The 20424-nt window shown below is 36.3% G+C and overlaps 1 protein-coding gene across 2 annotated transcripts; it reads right to left on the reverse strand.

Moving 5' to 3' along the window:
• Window positions 1-951: 951 nt before the first annotated feature.
• Window positions 952-19754, reverse strand: LOC590626 (phosphatidylserine synthase 1). 2 transcript variants are annotated; one of them, XM_030974099.1, is made up of 13 exons: window positions 19431-19754; window positions 17632-17723; window positions 16553-16597; window positions 15693-15811; window positions 11817-11975; window positions 10548-10678; window positions 9689-9748; window positions 7681-7762; window positions 6063-6175; window positions 5113-5178; window positions 3496-3595; window positions 2403-2465; window positions 952-1816 (listed from the first exon to the last, which is right to left on the reverse strand). In XM_030974099.1, the coding sequence occupies exons 1-13, from the start codon at window positions 19595-19597 to the stop codon at window positions 1658-1660; spliced, it is 1356 nt and encodes a 451-aa protein (XP_030829959.1). In that variant the 5' UTR covers window positions 19598-19754; the 3' UTR covers window positions 952-1657. The 2 variants fall into 2 exon arrangements, with proteins under 2 accessions (XP_030829959.1, XP_795317.4); XM_790224.5 differs by having other exon boundaries at window positions 10548-10699; window positions 19431-19751.
• Between the last annotated feature and the right edge of the window lie 670 nt (window positions 19755-20424).

Below are 20424 nucleotides of genomic sequence, written 5' to 3' on the forward strand. Positions count from 1 at the left end.
GCCTGGTCTATGATGAGGTAGCAAAAGTATTCTCAAAAAGACAAATACAACCTCATTCTTCTACTAACATACTCCCCTAGCAATGTGTACCTGCTGATTGTTTTCTTAAGCAGATCACAAGGAACTGGGCCCTGTTTCACAAAACTTTCTATCAATAACAAGTTACAATAACTTAAATCATGGCATTTGATTGGTTGAGAGCAAATTTGTCATAGAAATTTATTTAAGCATTTGTTATTGATAACAAGTTTTATGAAACGGGGCCCTGGTCCACTGCTCTCTTTTTTAGCTAATGCCATGAACATATTAAACACATACTAGACAGTAATGTGAACACATATTATTTGCAGTAGTCCACTACTTTGAAGGAAATATCGTACTTCCATTTACGTCCACAAATATTGGTTGACACATTCATTATTCTGGAACACATCGTCAGCTGCCCGCAATAAAGTTGTAAGAGCTACTTATTGTGAATGGTAGTAACGACCATCTTGCAGGCAGCCAGCGATATTTATGATCATACAGTATTTTCACTTTACGATAACATAATGAATATGCTAAGAAGGAACCATAATAAACGTATCATTTCAATGCTAATACCCGTTTTTGTCATGCAGCATAAGAAATATCTACAGTGGAGGGAGCATCTCAGAAACTGAATAATTTATAGGGAATTATTGATCATATTTATTGGCCCAAATTCACAAAGAAGGTTTAAATTTATCCACGGTTTAAATCTTCTAAAATGAATCTTTAGTGCCTTGTTACAAATTATTTCTTTCACCTGTTATGAATAATTGTATTTCAATAGTCAGAATGAGATTTTCATACGTTAATTGTTGCTAGGTAGGACAAACCTTGTGGCTTGTCCTACCTAAAACAATTAATGTATGAAAATCTCATTCTGACTATTGAAATACAGGTGAATTAAATATTTTGTAACATGGAACTTAAAAAAGATTTGTGCATTAAATTTGATTACACTACGAAAATGGTCTTGTGGATGCACAATGAACAAAAAATTGTCAGTGTTTTTTTGTTGTCTTGGAAATCTTTACGCCCACATCACACTTAAGGCAGGTGTTATATCATTTCATTTTCAATGGTAACCCCTACTCTCTATTAAGACCACCTACCTGTCCATAATGGTCACCCATATTGTCTCCTTGAAGAAGGAAAGGTGTGTTAAAGAACAAGTCTAGAATGGCCACCTGTGTACAATGACCACTTTTTGTGCTTCCCTGTGGTGGCATTGATAGACAGGTTTGACTGTATTCAAGTCATACAGTCTAACCTGCTTTGGTGACTATCTGTCTAGAAAGACCACCTGTCTTCCAAGACAGCATTATTTGTTTTCCTTGAAAATGGTTTCTTGTTGAAACATGTATTAAGGAACCTGTCTACAAAGATCACCTGTCTACGAAGATCACTTTTGGTGTTTCCCTTGGGCAGTTGCTATAGACAGGTTTGACTGCACTTACTTGACTGTACTGTACTGTACAGCAATTCATTTCTTTTTTATGCGATCGGCTGCCCATAAAACGGATGGAATTCAAATCCACAACTTCTCTTTTAAAAGTCCTCATATTGCAAACATACACGATGGTAATGGAATCTATAAAGGGGTCATCTCCAACGGCCCTCGAGTGACCAATCATGACCCCAGCTTCTCCACACTCTGGACACGCCTCCTCGTCATGTATTGATGGGTGGGGCTATCACCATGGTAACCATTGGTGACTTTGCTAGGGGTAGGCGGTGCAGATGAGGACTGCTGGCTGAGACGACGTAGAGCTAAGGGTTTCGGTGACTCCTTTATCACAAAAGAAATTAATGGAAAACAATGAAAATGAAACACAAAATACCTGTTATCTCACCAAAATTGAATATACACTCTTATCGACAAGAGAGGCATTTAAGAAGTTCATCTTCATAAATCAAAGGCAGTATCAATGAAAACATGACAGTACTCAGATAAACATGGCATAACATAATTCAATGATTCATTAAGTGTCAACCACTTTATTATGTACAAAGCAACCTTAATGGTTGTGTAACAAATATATAAAATTAGTAGAATCATGTAATACAAACAAGGTTTTACTGATGCTTCGACTACAGCCCTTTGTGGTATATTTCCAGGAAGACGAGGATGACACCTGGTGCTCCACAAGTCAGTGCATTAATTAAATCTGCTTATTCTGAAAGATTTTTTTTCTTCTTTAACCTGGATTTCTATAACAATAATCTTTGAATACTATGGGGTACCGGTGCTTCTAAATAGTGTACATAGTAGGTTGTAGCATTAGAAGACCAAATCATGCAATGTAAGAAATATTGTCATTGAGATTATTCTTTTTTACACAACAAACATATCTACCGGTAGTCATCAAACTTACCACTGGCTTGTGTATTTGATAGTACCACCAGAAAGCCATTAAGCAAATGAAGACGAACGTAAGCTGATGGATAAAGAGCAGTATGGAGAAAATATTTATGAACATGGACATGAAAATGTAAAATGCAGAACAAAATTACTGTCCTTATTGTCAATTTGTAGGTTTTTTCTTTTTCTCTCCCGGGTTATGAAGATGTGTCTACAACATTATTGCACAACATTGTATTTGATCGATTCTTACAGATATATCTAAACACTCTCTCCTGTAAATGCTAAAATTCGCTTATATTCCCAGCTACAACTGCTGAGTTTTAAGTAGAATGATAAGGGTTGGAGTGTTCATACTGCCTTTTGTTCGTCTTAAGACATCTTACCAGCAAATCCTTTGGAAATATATAGTGTGTTATACTTGCGCAAAATTTAAGACATATTTAGTTTATATTTTATTTGTGTTATCTCAATATTTACCATTTGTGGGATTGAACACCCTGATTAGTATGAGTGCTATGTTTTCATAAGGGTCCACTATTAAAGTTCATGTTACCCAAAATGCTTCATGGTAATGATGCTGAGAGTTCAATTCTTTGCACAACTTGCTTTGGCCCATTATCAAGCACGTATAGTTGCCTCTTTCAGACCATATTACGTACATGGGTAGGAAACAGCAAGATATTTCTTTAATATACAGTAGGCTTGCGGGTGCACCATGTGAGAGAGAGAGAGAGGGTCGAGGAGTCCTGGAAAGGACTCTGACTCGGTAATCTTTCTTGGGGGTGTGTAGTCCTGAAAAGGACTGTTTGTTATCTTTCTTAGCTTATAGTTCTAAGGAGAACTACATATAGCGCTTGGAGAGGATGAGTGGCTCGACATTTCAACAGGTTGACTATCCGTCGTCAGGAGTGGAGAATAGCTGGCGTGCGTGACCTTATTTCTTTAATGTTTTGAACATTTGATATGGCAGTCAGATTAAAGCCTTGGTAAATATGGGGTAACTCGGTTTTTAATTACAATACAAACAGGATCTCTTTACAACAACAACACAACAAGAACAAAATGTTTAATACGATGTTTTCTTCTAATCTACAATTAATTACCTGAATAGTTAACCACATCAGGATGTTTTGAATGAGAGTTTTAGAGAACATCTCTTGCCCGTGCTTGATGCATGCCATCAACTCTATTAAACTGAATGCCCTGTAAACGCACAAGAACGAAATATACAGAAATTGTTATAATACAAGGTAGCATTTTAATTGACTAGAGAGATAAAATTGTTAAAGAATGCATATTTGATTAAGTCATGGAACACATTCTTAGAGTTATTAAAACAGTAAATTATATAAATAATGTACTATTCACCATATGTTTAAATTGTACTAATCCTCTGAAGAAGAAAAAAAAAGAGTATAGCTAGAGTACAGAATTAACTTTTAAAACTTTATCTAGCATTCTGTTCATCGACAGTGGTTTTATTGTATATTTCTTTGTACATCATATATTTTTAGGTATACCGGTAGTTAAATGTAGTCTATGGAAGCTGCACCCGTTACAAGCTTTGATTTTGTTGGCTCCCTTTTCTTTATCATTATCTTTCTTTTACATAAAATATATCTTGCACATAATTATGATATTTAACCCTATTTAGCCCGGGCTATTTTGAAACTGCATAGCCCAAGGGGGGGGGGGGGCTTCTGAGGCCCCCCCCCCCCCTATGATCTCGGCCGTGAAACGCCCGATCGCCGCGAAAATTTGCATACATGTCAAGTGAAGTGTATAGAATACTATGGTAATTTCAATTTTTTGAAAAATACACTCATTTGCATATTTATGGTAATTTATGCAAGTAAGGTCATACAATTCACATTTTTGCCCATAAATCAGACATTATTCATATTTAAGCATTCTTTCTCACTACACACATTTGTTAGACCATTTGGAATAATAATACAACGCAACAAATTGAAAAACAAGGGTTATTCCTTATGTTATCTATTGTTTTGATAATTTCTTATGTTTTTCTTTGTTTTTTTTAACTTATGTATTTTATTGTTTTTGTTGTTCTATTTCATTTCCAACTATAATTCAACTATTTTGACCCCAAAATAAACACCTTAACTATAAACAAGACCAAATAACCAATGCTTTATCTCTTTATTTGAAAAATGAGATTTCCATATGTTTTGTACACAAATCACAAAAATGAGCGATTTTCGGGCTGACATGCAAAGACAAAAGGACACGTGACTTTGTAATGGTAGGTCCGATTTTCGAAACATTTCTTTCAAAAGATGCGCAATGACTCGAAAGAAAAAAGTCACAAAATTTCAGTGCAAGATTTTCTTGTGTTAAAAAATTATCGCGAAAAATGTCGATGTATTTAGCCCCCCCCCCCCCCCCCCCCCCCCCCCCCCCCCCCCCCCCCCCCCCGGGCTAAATAGGGTTAATGATTTAGAAATAAAGCCAATTTGAATTGAATTGAATTAAACTTATGTTGGTAGAGGGTGAAGGGTATCTTAAGTCCAATGAACCCTCCTTATTGCACCCTCCTAGACGGTCTAAATGATTCTACACACTAATGCCTCAGCTCTGCAGTTATGCAGTGGCTAGAAATAGTGGATTGAATCAGGGACAAAAGGACAGAATTAAGCTTTGCTTTCAAGAAAATCAATAGGGAAGTTGAAACTGTAATATAGAATGCTTTTGATACTTACAGAAACACCCACAAGTGTGTGCCCATTCGTTTACAGTAGGGATCAGTGACGTAGGAATAATATTGCCTGCGGAGGAAATCATAGTAAGTCACATCATTAGATTGAAACTGATATCCAATACCATCATCATTAAAAGAATATACAGAATGATGCATGGAGACGAGTTCATGATGCGATCTATTGGCACTCTAGTCAAGGCTGAGTGCGTTTATCGTAGGAAGCTGGCAGGCTGTGTATGATAGATGCTATTTTTGTCAAGAAGAGGTGTGTATTGTGTAATGATGTGTATTCCTTTGTTTTGCTTGTATTCAAACATGTTTATGGGCATGATTTTGATTTCAACATTTATTTTGTATAATGTTTTTATTTTTGTAACAACAGAATGTATTATTGTAAGCCATGTTCTATCTCAACCTAATAAATATCAGCAATGTTACCTTAGGGACGTTGCGCTTCAGACACTTTTTTGTTTATGCACTGTTCCTACTGCCTGGTATGTCTATATCTCGATGTAACCCACTGAATTCATTATCTTTAAACAATTTTTTGACATGGCGATTAAATAAAACAAACAAACACAGCTTGGATCATATCACAAATGAATGTAGACATGCAACATTTGTATTATACAACAAAACTCCTAGATCCTTGTTGTCTGATCAAACATCAAGTCAAATTAAGATTGGCCCAAGTCAATATTGATGGCAAAATATCTTTGAACTTTTACCTGATGGTTCAGACAACAGATTTACAAAATCCAATTGGCATGAACTTTGACATATTACACAACTGTTTCAAGAGGTGATGTAAAACAATGAACTGTTTTTTTGTTTACGGCACAACCTTTGACCTCTTATATATTTATTTTTTTACGACACGACCTTCGACCTATTATATGTTTTTTTCTTCTTGAGTGGGTGTATCCTATTTGCCTTGACTTGACCTCTTACCTTATTGTTGGAGCAGTGGATGTGATAACAACGAATATCCTGATGATGCCAATCCAATGGTCAGCAGGAAATTTATAAATGTGCTTCAAGAAAAATGTATTCAGTTCGACCAGCTGTGGATATAAATAAAGAAGATAAATCAACCTTGTCGGTACACTACATTGTATATATGCACAAATTACAAATTATCATGGCATAAATCTAATAGAAAGCAACATAAGAATGAAGAATGCATGCTTCTCTAGCTGTCCAGAAATATCTAAGTCATTTCATGAACAAATTCTTTGATATTTATTCACAGGTATATATAGTGTACCTGATCCAATATCCAGAACAATTTCCCTGACAAACAAAGAATAAGTAATGACTTATTTTCATATATATGTTTACTTTGTATTTATTTGTTTTGTTTCTACACGCATTTGGGGGAATAGTGACTCTTACTTCTTAAGAGGAATAAGTATATTCACGTTATAATTTAGACTTTAATTTTGATCACTAACCCTTACTGTACTAGGGGGGGGGGCCTGGGAGGCCCCCCCCTCGACATTTTCGGAGATCGCGCCGCAACCGCTTGGAATTTTTAATTGTCGTTTCATGACTTATTTTCCTCAAGTCTTGCGCACATTTTGATACCATTTTCGTCAAAATCGGATATACCTGTAAGGTATTACATAACAATTAGTATGCGCATGTCATCAAAAAAGTGCTATAATTGCATATATTCACGTACAAGCAGAAATGTGAAGATATGAATTGATATCGAATTGCTTTTATATGTTTCTCAGAGTAACTTGATGTATTCCAGAACAAAAGAATACATTAGAAATAAAACAATAGATATAATAAGAAATAAAAAACAATAAAATACATAAGAAAATAAATAGTTGAAAATCGCATCAAATTTGCATAAATTATCATTATTAATTACATCAAATAACTATATTGTGTTAGAAAAGAAGTTTCATATGAATAATGAGTTTCAACATTCAAAAAGTGGAGTCTGACAATTCTTGTAATGATTCTAGTTCCCTAAATATAGTTCCAGATTTGATATTCATGAATGCGTAATTTGCGTATTCATAATTTATGCAAATTAACCTATGCATTTTCAAATATCATAAAAATAATGAAACCTCATGAATTTTAGATGAAGGAAACATTTATTCAATAAATTTTCAAGATTCTTCACAAGTCTACGGACAAATATGTAGAGTTTTCTGTAAAATGCATAAAATTAGCATTTTGCATAATTAATTAGGCTATAACGAGAAAAATTTGCATATTAGGAAAAAACTAATTATACCATCTTGTTCCTTACGTAAATATCAACAAATATGCAAATTTTCGTGTTCATCGGACATTCGACGGCCGAGATCATAGGGGGGGGGGCCCCTCCCCCCCCCCCCCCCCCTAGTCAGAGGGTGCTCAAAATAGCCCAGTACAGTAAGGGTTAATCTCTACAAGTTTGCAACTATGTCAGAAAAAAAATTTACTTATTGCCTCTATACTCTTTGAGGAAAGGACTTCTAAATCACCATCTCCAGAAATGTATTTTTTCATATCCATGTTTCTTCTTTCAAGTAAAATGATATAAAATAAATATGTCTTTTCTTACCTGTGCAACACATACAATGATGAAGACAGATAGTACTCGTTTTAAAGAAGAGTGGGGTTCAAACCAGCGAATGGGTGTCCAACTAATAAACAAAACCACAATTAATAGGATTAGAAATTCATAGGGTGTTGTTAGAAAGGGCTAAAACGATGAAGATGATCAAGAGGCAAATTGCAATATTCTCTCTCTCTCTCTCTTTCTCTCTCTTATTCTCTCTCTCTCTCTCTCTCTTTCTTTCTCTCTTTTTTCAATTCTCCCCACCCTTACCAGCATTACCAAAGACATGTAAAAAAAAAAAAATTGCATTAGTTGCATTAATACTCTCATGCCATCCAAATAACAACTAGATGGAATTTTGATGCCTCCGCCATAGAGCAATTTAAACAAGTTTGGAGTTTAAATCTCCAGTGGTTCTTGAGATATCATGATAACAATCTCAATGTATGGAATTTCATAAGTTGACCTCTGTGACCCTTGACCTTTGACCTACGTGCTCCAAAATCTAATCAGATTGTCTTCCTATGGTGATACACACTATCATTAAGTTTGAAGTTTAAATCTCCAGCGGTTCTTGAGATATTATGATATGGTGATACATACTATCATTAAGTTTGAAGTGAAAATTCTCCAGTGGTTCTTGAGATATCGCGATAACGATCTCAATGTATGGAATTTCATAAGTTGACCTCTGTGACCCTTGACCTTTGACCTACGTGCTCCAAAATCTAATCAGATTGTCTTCCTATGGTGATACACACTATCATTAAGTTTGAAGTTTAAATCTCCAGTGGTTCTTGAGATATTATGATAACAATCTCAATGTATGGAATTTCATAAGTTGACCTCTGTGACCCTTGACCTTTGACCTACGTGCTCCAAAATCTAATCAGATCGTCTTCCTATGGTGATACATACTATCCTTAAGTTTGAAGTTTTTACATCTCCAGTGGTTCTTGAGATATCATGATAACAATCTCAATGTATGGAATTTCATAAGTTGACCTCTATGACCCTTGACCTTTGACCTACGTGCTCCAAAATGTAATCAGATTGTTTTCCTATAGTGATACACACTATCACTAAGTTTGAAGTTTAAATCTCCAGTGGTTCTTGAGATATCATGATAACAATCTCAATGTATGGAATTTCATAAGTTGACCTCTGTGACCCTTGACCTTTGACATACATGCTCCAAAATCAAATCAGATCGTCTTCCTATGGTGATACATACTATCCTTAAGTTTGAAGTTTAAATCTCAAATGGTTCTTGAGATATCGCGCTAACAAACTCAATACAAGGAATTTCATAAGTTGACCTCTGTGACCTGTGACCTTTGACCTACGTACTCCAAAATCTAATCAGATCGTCTTCCTATGGTGATAAATACTATTCCTGAGTCTTAAGTTTAAATCTTAAATGGTTCTTGAGATATTGTGATAACGGTCAAACGGGACGGACGTACGGACGGACAACCCGAAAACATGATGCCTCCGGCACCACCTTCGGTGGCGGAGGCATAAAAAAAGGCATACCCAATAAACTCTTTGACACATTGAACTACTCTTCTTTTACTTCCTAGCTCAGTTTCATAAAACTACACATACAAAAAATACATTTAGGAAAATATCTAAAGAAGGTAAGACATGAACATATCATTCTGGTTTAGATACTGATGACATTCAAAGTGGCATTGCCTGATCAATTCTATTAAATTCTAAGAAAAAAACAAATCTGATATAATTTAACAAACATTTTGTTTCTTACAACCAATTTCTTACCACCAGCCAATACAACATGTCATAATTTTAACTTTATTTTGAATGAATATGTATCGCTATAATAGAGACAAAATTTCTGTGTTTATTGCATCTTTAATTTTATCACAATTTTGAAGTTACATGTATGCGCAGACAAAGGCACAATGCAGACTTGCGCACTATGCAGACCTGGGCACTCTAGCAAACTTGGGCACTATGGAGACTTGGGCACTCTAGCCATACAGCTTACCTTGCAGGTGTGAATTGAAGGACAGCTCTCTTGATCTTCCCCGAGGTGGATGGAATGTTTCTATGAGGGAAGAAGAAAAAAATCGACAAAATTCTTTCTCAATGCCAATTTTGATGATTTCCATAATGTTCCAATATACTTTTTAAAAGTAGTTACCAGTACTAAACTTACTTGTAGTATAGTAAAACGCTTTTGAGAATCTATGAAACATCAATGATCCCAGCTGGAATAAGTAATCAGGGATGCCAGTCAGAACTGATCAGAGGGCCTGAAAATCACCTAGAATGAGCTAGTTTGTACACAAAAAAGCCTAAACTATGGTCTGAAAATAACTTGCCAGGGCCTGAATTCAGGCTATTGCCTGAAAGCTGGCATCCTTGACAGTAATACATGCGAGAGATTTTTTACACAATCTTTCATGTCCATTTTCACAGTATTGTGTCTCTTTACAATGTATATTCTAACCAAATTCCTGAAATGTGTACATACCAAGGATGCTTCATTATACAAGAACAACACTTGTGGGGGCCATCAAGTACTCTAAATAATAGTTAGAATATACCTGCTTTAGCTCACTTATCTGATTACATGCAACATTGAATCATCTCTCGTGTTGCTCTCCGATGGCCCCCAGCTATGGTGGACAGTGGTCTACAGTGGTCTCAGAAACCATAGAAACCGAAACAGTTTGCACAATCAAGGGCCCGTTTCACAAAACTTGTCATTAGTGACAAATGACAGTTTCTGTTATAAGCTACTGAAATCCTTGCTTCTGATTGGTTATCAGCAGACTTGTCACTGATGTTTGTCATTTGTCATTGAAAAATGGCTTTGTGAAATGGGTCCCTGGATTTCTTACTTGATGCTTTCCCATCTGAACTCTGTCATCTCCAGTCTCCTACACAGCTTCATCCCCAACCAGATGCCAAGACCATTACAGACTAGAACGTCCAAGATGATAGCGTCCCACCAACATTCCGCAAAGTTGGGCTGGATGTGAATGAAAGAGAGCTGGTAGGAGGGGGGGGGGGAGGGAATAGAAATTTGCAAACAAGGGATAGTTATTAAGTTTATGTAAATAATGGAAATTATCTTAAAGATAAACTTGAGTTCTGGTTAAAAAAAGGAAAACAAATTCTCACAGAATCAAACAAAACTTACACTGAATATTCAAGATTACAAATAAATCTCATGTGCCAAACAATTTTGGAATAAAATGTATACTGGCTGAGTGATGAGCATAGAAAGATAAGGAAATCAAGGTAAGCTAGCCCAGACACCATTTGTGTAGTGCCATATACATCTTTCTGTGTACAGTGCTTGTTACTTTACCAAGACTGGGCCAAATTTGTTATGATTTTGATGACTCCAGAACCTTGCAGTGCACACCAATACTTACATCTACATGATCAACTTTTTTCTGATCCATTCCCCACCTTTTTTTCAGAATGCAATCGCATGACCAGAACCCACCTTTATCTTTAACATTCGTAGGTTAAGGAGGTCTAAAGCATACAAACAATGGACATGATATAATTATTTAGTTTGATAAATAGTAATTAGCTTAATCTTTAACCCCAATCATATTATTTTGGTTGAATGTGAATGGAGAGACAGAGAGAAAAAAGAAAAGTTTAATTTAATGTACAAAATATCCCATCATCACTCAGCGAAGTTTGACCGAGTGCATAGTAGGAAGCAAAATATATATATATATATATATATATATATATATCTGTCACTATTGGTAGCATTAAAACCGTAACATAGCTTATAGGTAATTGGTAGATATGACCGGGGGGTGTTTCATAAAGCTGTGCGTAAAGTTACGCATGACTTGAATGTGAAGAGCTAAATGGGATTCTCAAATCCTTTTAATAGCATAAGCTAAAGTTGAAATATGCAGGTGTAGATTTACCTTAGCATTATTAACAACAACTATTAGTGCAAAGTGTATTTTTGGCTACAATTTGATTGAGATTATGGAAAATATAGTCACACTTTGTTAAAAAGTCAGGAAACACTTTAGGCATCCCATTTGGCTCTTCATATTCAAATCATTTGTGAAGTCATTCATAACTTTACACACAGCTTTATGAAACACCCCCCAGGGCTTATGACCTCTCACCTCTGTGATCTCCCAAGTGACACTAATAATCCAGCAGAGAACATAGCTCCTCATCAGAAGAGCCTTGACGACCCAGCCTCCAAAATGACTGAAGGAATACCAGTCAAAGTGACCCCATACACGCTCAATTGAAACATCTGAACAGTTGGCTGCATATTCCTGTAGGGGTTGAGCATACATGTTCGGAGAAAGAATTAAGGGAAAGAACAGAATATGAGTTTGCAATGTGATTAAATTAAATTAAATGAGTCAAAACACGAATTCCTTAAATTACATGCATGTTTTTTATCATCGTAATTAACGTTGTATAACCCGCTTAAAAACCGCTCACTCCTTTTTCGCCCGCAGAAATATAAAAAATATTATTAAAAGCCTATTTAAATCTTTGTTACTGGCTTTTAGAAAGATAGAAATGAATAAAAACAATGAACGCCAATATCACCAGTGCTTAAGAAAAAAACAGAGAGACAGATCGTGGGAGAGAGAGGAGCGAAAGCAAATTAACATCGCTGATGTTACCATTTTCATGAACAAAGTAAGCCAACGGCAGGAAAGAAATTAATGAAGAAAATGAATGCGAATATTACCAGCGCTTGAGAAGAAAGAAAAGAGAGACAGATCGCTGGTGAGAGAGAAGCGAAAATAATGTAATATCACTGATGTTACCGGCTTTTATGACAAAAAGTAAGCCCACGACCGCATTATGACAAAAAAACATCCTTACAAAAAATACTGGTTGCCTTTAGAATTTGTGATAGTGTATCTTACAGTCAAATAAAAGTTTGGAGAAATGTATTAATAATATTGATAATACCAGGAAAATAGTGATAAAATAGTTGTTAGAATTTTCATATTATCAATAAACCAGAACGTCAATGACGTAGCGCTCATCCACACTTTCTGTGAGGGATCAAATTTGCAAATAATCATCCCAATATTTTGCACAAAACTTTAAAAATGAAATGAAGGAGAAGGAGCATTTTTTGTTATTTCTGGAATAAATTTGAATAAATTACCATAATTAATCAATGGAGCAAAATCTCAAAATTCTGTGTAGAAGTATAGTGTTCCAAATTTAGCTCTACCAGATAAGGCAAACCAAATCAAAATCGGTCAAGAAATGAGGGAGAACAAAATTTGGAATAAATTTGCATAAATTACCATAAATAATTAATGGAGAATGATTTCAAATTCTGTGTAGAAGTTTAGCGAACCAAAGTTAGCTCTACCAGATAAAGCAAACCAAATCAAAATCGGTCGAGAAATAAAGGAGAAGAAGCATTTTTTGTGATTTCGAATAAATTTGCATAAATAAGCATAGATAATAAATTTCATGATTCTTTGTAGAAGTTTTAAATCCCCCTCCTAGCCCTATCATATGAAACAATCAGAATCAAAATCGGTTGAAAAATAAAGAAGAAGCATTTTGAAAACTGTGGACGGACGGCCGCCACGCCATGGCATAAGCTCATCGGGCCCTTCAGGGTGGATGAGCTAAAAATAAAAAATAAAAGTAAGATGCAAATTTACGTCTCACCACACCAGGAAACAAAGATGTCTTATGATAAACAAAAGTTGCAATCTACAAGCAGTAATATCAATCAAAGCATGCGCCAGCCCAACAGGAATATTCATCGGTTGTAAATGAAACGAAGCCTTTTTTATGTTTATCGGCGGTAAAAATGTGTGGTAAAAAAGGCGAGGTTAATACAGCGTTAATTCCAGTGGATTAGTGGTGCATACTGTAACATCATCTGTGCAGCAGTGAACCAATTTGACTGGCCTATTTGGGTATATTCCTACAGGGACTGCTAGTATGACCATCTGTCCACAATTGCATGTGGAGTCAGGTGGCTATTGTTTTCAATTGCACAATATACTAGTATACAAAAAGAAAAAAATCAATACCCTTACTACTTCAAGATCACATCCAACCTCAGACGAATCATAAAGACAACATCGCTTTATACAGTAGAGACAATATTTTATAAGCAAAAACAATTCTCTTGTCCATTTTTCATGGTACAACAATTTCATGTATATAACCTACTGACAGAGACTCTGTATGGCACCCTTTTTAATGATAATAATAATAATAATAATACAGAGTATTTGCAACATGCCAACTCCATATGACTAATGTGTTCGAGGCGCAAAATGGTTAAACTTACAATGGTAATTTTTCAAGAGTACAGGGGGCATATTGGCAAAGGCCTTGGCTATTTTTGTAAGTGAGACACTTGTATAAACCTTCCCATCATCATCAATACTCTGCTTCCCCGATTCAATTACTGTGGGCGAATGGCAAATCAATTTCATAATGCATACCGACACTGGGAAGACCTGAACTTCACACAACCAGAAATACAATACACTATAAAGCCTATGCATGTATGCACTAGCATTAGTTCAATAGCTTTTTTTACAGATACAATGTACCAGTCTTGCAATTAAGCATATTGCTCCAAAGTGAATGTGAGCATCGTATCTTCTTGTCTACAGCTTACTTGTGATCTGTCTGTTTAGCACAATTTGATGTTTATGACATTTTGTGACCTTTTGATCAATACAGGCAGTAGGAAGGAATTGTAGATAAATTATGTAGCACACATCTATAGGTATTAGGTCATAAACCTAGATTACCATAGAGAGTTACAAGGTGAAACACTTGCCCAGAGCTGCCAACCTTGTGTGACCAAAAAAAGGAATCATGATGGCAAAAAAAAAAGGAATTTCAAGCACACAAAAGGAATTCATAAAAACAAAACTAAAAACCACACGCGACACACTTCCAATGCAGAAATGTTCATTCATCATGCTGTTTTTTCCATACAAGCAGGAATTTGTTTTGGTGGTTATTTTGGTATTATTGGCATTTCATTCTTTTTGAGAATATTTTTCTTTTCAATTATGTTGTAAATTTAGTTTTCCGTTGAATTTGTGTTCAAATTACCATTTTAGGGCAGTTGTTTGACGTGTGGTATGTAAAAAAAAAAAAATTAAAAATTAAAAATTAAAAAAACAAACATATTTTATGAAGAAAAAACGTAATACCGTAATTTGGAGGGAAAAAACAGAGTAATTCCGGCAAAATCGGAATGGTTGGCAGCTCTGCTTGCCCATTATCAAATGCCAAGGTCCAAATTAAGCCTCTGACTATTAATGTACGCCTGGGATAATTTGGGGGTGCCCCATACAATGCCACATAAAGGGATAATAAAAATGAAACATTGAAAGCATCTAATTAGGTTTAACTATTAAGTTTACCATCTAGTATACTGAAATTTTATGGGACTGAAATAGATGCTATATTGCATCAGGGGATACCCCAAAAAAGCTTGAGAGGCACAATAAATTTGCCATTTGACACACTGTACATGCAAAATAGACTTTTTTATATCTTGGCTCTTGAACAAAATTGGGTGAACTTGGAAGTATCAGAAGCAATATTTTAGAGGGGAATTTTTCTTCCACGTGTACTTGCTCAACGATGCAAATGGGGCCTTAATTCATAACACATGTTTAAACACACTGCTTGGCTCAGAATAACATCATACATAGCCTCTTGTCGATGGCCCTCACGTTGTTGGAGTCCATAAATTCTAGCGAGCGAAGCGACCCAGAGAAACACAACGCCACTAGGCTATCGTCGATCCAACAGAGCAAAAGTACTAAGAGAGGAGCAGTAACTACACCCTCTCGCATTGCCTGGCGAAAATCATCCAATGATGATGGAAACGCCATTAATCTCAACAACAACAACAACAACAATCAGGGGTAGCAGTGATTAAGTTTGCTCCCCCCCCCCCCTTCCCCCTCCCAGGCAGGGCGTATGAAGCCAAAACATTAATAATAATGATTAAAAGTAAAACCTACCTTTTCTATTGGGTCGTATTCCTCAAGATCTGGGAAGATCCATCGTAGGATTTTCATCACATCCTGATAGCTTTGGAAGAGGAAGAAGATGAGCACTAGGAGATACATGACAGTAATACCTGCAAGAAAAATTTTGGGGGGGGGTGACAGAATCATCAATGTCATACATTTTTGGAAAAGGTGCAGAATACCCCATCACACAAGTACACGTGTAGGTAACTCAAATCCTATAAACCATACCTTTAATCTTAACCCTAATAATACATGGTCACAACTTGCATGCAAATATATTTTACTGATGCAGGCTTGGGTATTTTGCAGTCCTGCAGCTAAGCTACACTTTAAGAGGCTACATGTTGATGACTTTTTGTTTCTCCGTCAAACTGGAATTAATAAATATTGTGTTGGACTTTCAAAGCAGGTATCCAAGTATAAAAAAAGAAAGTGTCACAAAAAAACTGTACAATCTTCTTGACTCCCATTAATAAATTCCTTTATTTTTGTATTATTGAACATGGATACTTGTGTAAATTCCATTAAGTACATGTACATGTAGAGGATACTTAATGAGAAGTAAAATTCTAACAACTCCATAATAACTATATTCCTCCCCTAAAAAGTGGAGAAATTAGGTAATAAGAGGTGAACTTAAATATCAGGTCATGAAATGTACTGTTGTTTTTTTTCTTCACTTTTGTATATTCCCTTCAACTTCAGTAACTTTAAGTAAATGTTTTTTAAATAATAGATTTCATTGAAACAGATGTCTTTAATAGTTCACATCTAAAATACCAACATGTTCCCACCAGATTTCCTGTATCTCTGGCCATTACCGTAAAGGGCATTACAAGATATCTTACCAAAACAAACTCTCCATATTGCAGGATGTGGCCGAGTGAAAGGACCTGCAAAAGCAAGACAATTATAGATTATATCTATCACAGATACAGGTGTAAAGGAATTTCCTCAAGCAGTGTTAAACCATTTATATTTGAAAGCACTTAGTAAATGAAAAATACGCTCAGACTCTCGTGTTGGGGAAATTGATCCCAATTCAATGGACCGATGGACTATGGGCCGATGCCTCTCTTTATGCAGGCCATGTGGTATTATTTCTGAAAGGTCATAAAAATAGCCTACATTATTATTATTAAAGGAACATATTAGAAAAATGGTCATAATCAGATACTATACGGGGTAATTTCATAATGTACTTAATCACATATTTTGCCCAGTATCAGAATAGCTGTTTAACTTTTAAGTGGACAATAATACCTGAAAATGTTGCTCTTCCGTGTTTTGCCATCTATTTATTTTGATTCGAAAAATTGTGGTCAATATTGAGCCCACTACATAAAGGCTACATTTAACATCCGGGACCTTCCAAGCAGCTGAATCGCTGCAAAGTTTGAGCAGACTATTATGCAGAGTGGTTGCAGGGTATTAACTGTATAGTACTCTTTCCTGATTCACAAAGGAACAGGTGATAATTATAATATTCGCTGGCTTATCTTTCGGGAGATACAATGATCTATATTGCCCTTACCAAAATCATATTGGTCAATCTGATTTCAGTTTAGGCAATTTTTCCTGGTATCTTCCTCAAGGCCAGTCAATATTATATAACGACTACACTTTCAAGAATCTGAACTGACATCCAATTCATGAAAATGATACTCTACATGTACATTTACATAATTTAGCTCTGCTTTTACCAGGGTCTCCTTGTCTTTCTTTTAGTTCACTTTGTTGTTATCATTGCCATAATTTGTTTTGCATTGTAAATGTGTAATGATCCAATGTTATGCTCTTCGTGAAGATTTAAAAGAAAGGTGAATAAATATCTAACTATCTATCTTTCTACACTTACATGTAAATGTACGAGTACATTTTTGTATGTATGAGTTTGTGTTGGACGGCATCATAATTAACAACTTACCATTAGGGAATGCTAGAACACTGATAATGAGGAAGTAGAATGAAGCGTGACTCAGACCTCTCCAGATATTATGCTCAATTCCGTCATAAGTGCTGTCATTAAAACAAAGACATGAAAACATTTGATGAAAACATTTGATGAGAACAAAGAGGGAAGAAGGAGAGGAGAGGGAAGCAGAAGGGGGAAAGGGATGAGGGGAAGAAGGAAATGAAGACAAAAATGAAATAGAAAAGAAAAGAAAAGAAAAGATGAAGAAGAGGAAGATGGAGAAATTAAGATTATGAAGCTGAACAAGAGAAGACAAAAAAAAGAAGATAAGAAAAGAAATGAAAAGAGGAAGAAGAAGAACTAAGGACGATGAAGAAGAAAAAGAGAAAAGGGAGAAGGAAAGAAGACAAAAAGAAGAGGAAGTGTCTACTCTTGTATGGCACTAGAATCACATTACAATGTATGACTAAGGGTCCTCAAGCTACGCAGGTCCATAAGCTACGCACCCTACAAATAAGCCCTATGCGACACGCACCAAACTTCTGAGGTGACAAAGCGACGAGAATACCATCAAGGTTTCCCAGAAAAATTACTTATGGATACTTAAAAAGGCAGGAGGTTGATATATTCAGTGAACTCCTTGTGTGCGCCTTAGTACACTTAACTAATCGCTATTATCGTATCAAAGTATCAAATTGGCAACGTGAAAACAGTTATTTTCTTGTACACCAGTAGGGGCCCTGGTCCGGAGAATGAGGATTGTTCCCAAAAACTAGGATATCCTCCTAAACGTGGACAGACCGTGTCCTAAAATTAAGGATCGTCAGTATTTTCATGGACAATCCCATTTTCAATCCGCGCGTTGGCGATGCGAAAAACAGATTCCGCTATGATCCTTGATGCATTTCGAACTTACTATGCACAGAGACTTTCACATGATGAACGATAAATCCTCTGGAAGACGGACACCCTGTAAAAGTAGACGGTGAACTGGGGGTATTTTTATTACACTGAATCTGTTTTTCGCATTGCCAGCGCGCGGCTCGGGAACCCTAGAATAGATCTACATCTACACCTACACAGAGCACCGAAGAAAAGAAACACTCCTGAAAATGTGAAAGACCCTAATTTTTTAGGACGCGATTTGTCCCCGTTTAGGAGGATATCCTTGTTTATGCTGACGATCCTCAATCTCGGACCAGCGCCCCCATACACTCACAGTGTAGGCTACACTGCACACTGCATTACTATTAGCGTTTCAGGCAGAACCGAACTCCTCCTGTGAGAGTTCAGCATTCTTAGATCTAGACTCTAGAGGGTCTACTGTACTTAATGCTGTAATTAAATTGCATGGTAGCTCAAGACATTATCGTCAGGAACATGTGGAATGTAAGAAGATTGCTATCAGTATCACTCCTAAGACTAAGAAGAGTCCTGACTCCTTTTATCAAATGTTCACAATTTTTGTTTAAAATTTTGGCTTTGTCTTTGCCTTAGGAAATTATCCCACTGACTGCATGACTTAGCCAATCAGAATCTGCAGATGTTATAATCAAAATAACATTGAATACAAATTCCCAACAAATACCAAAAGCAAAGTAGATCTACACTATGAAATATATTTTTAACAATATGTTTGCCCCTTCCCACACGTTTAATTCAGAGTAGGCCTAGATCTAGATCTAGTCTAGGCATATTACTTGGTACCACGCTACGGTCAGCAGCCACATGCTACTCGCCGAAGCTGCACTCATTCAACCTCCCTTATCCAGCCCGCTGCTGTACCTAGGGTACGGTCACGCCACACCTACCCCGTGAATGCAAAGTAAAATGTCCCGATGACAGCCACGGAGAGCAGCAACAAAGTGTGCGGTTTGTAGAAAAATGCAAGCGTGATATCCTCAACTTCTTGCTCATTTATGAGACGAAAGTGGTCACTGACTTCTGAGCTGGAACGTTTGTGTCCTCTTTTCGCCATTTTGACGAGTAATGCACGACTTTTTGAGGGATGATTCACTAAATTACCAACCGGCGCGGCTTGGATTAGCTTCAATAAATACACACGTTGGAAAAGTTCAAGACTCAAATTTATTACGCTACGCTCCGCCGGGCGGCGCGGCAGGGGCGTCGTCCGCTAGCTTACCATTGCCCACCGTGCATTATATATTTTATGCAGGCATTCAATATCTTTTTGCTAAAATGTGTATTCGTCGTTATAAATCAGCACACATGCATTACGTCATACCTCCAATTAATTTCATAAAGGGTTCACAAAGTCCCTTTCTGTCTACCTGCACTTACAAGTGAGAGAGAGAATTAAGGAAGTAGAGAAAGAGAGAAGAGAGAGAGAGAGAGAGAGAGAGAGAGAGAGAGAGAGAGAGAGAGAGAGAGAGAGAGAGAGAGAGAAACCACAACAAAGCAATTACAACAACAGCCATCCCAAAAATAATGAATAAAAAAGATAGAAACCATGAAGCAGCAAACCCCATTATAAAGAAAGTCTTTAATGATGTATTCTCCACATTTTTCTTCTCCAATTCTGTCTCTTCCTCACTCACTCCCCTTATTCTAGCTCTCTAGCTGCACCCATATGTTCCCATCTTATAAAGAGTTGCGATTGATCCAATGTCAAATACACAATTGTCATCCAATCAATTGAAAGTTTGCAGTCTCCTCTTATGTACATAGTTGTGATTAATATCAATCACGAATATAGTTGCGATTAATATCAACTCTTTATAAGACGGCCGGGTCTCTGCATGTATGATGCTTTCTGTGTATAAGCCTAAGTCAATAACAATATAA

This window comes from Strongylocentrotus purpuratus, unplaced genomic scaffold (genome assembly GCF_000002235.5).
Source record: "Strongylocentrotus purpuratus isolate Spur 01 unplaced genomic scaffold, Spur_5.0 spur5_scaffold_7, whole genome shotgun sequence".
In the NCBI taxonomy this organism is placed as follows: Eukaryota; Metazoa; Echinodermata; class Echinoidea; order Camarodonta; family Strongylocentrotidae; genus Strongylocentrotus; species Strongylocentrotus purpuratus.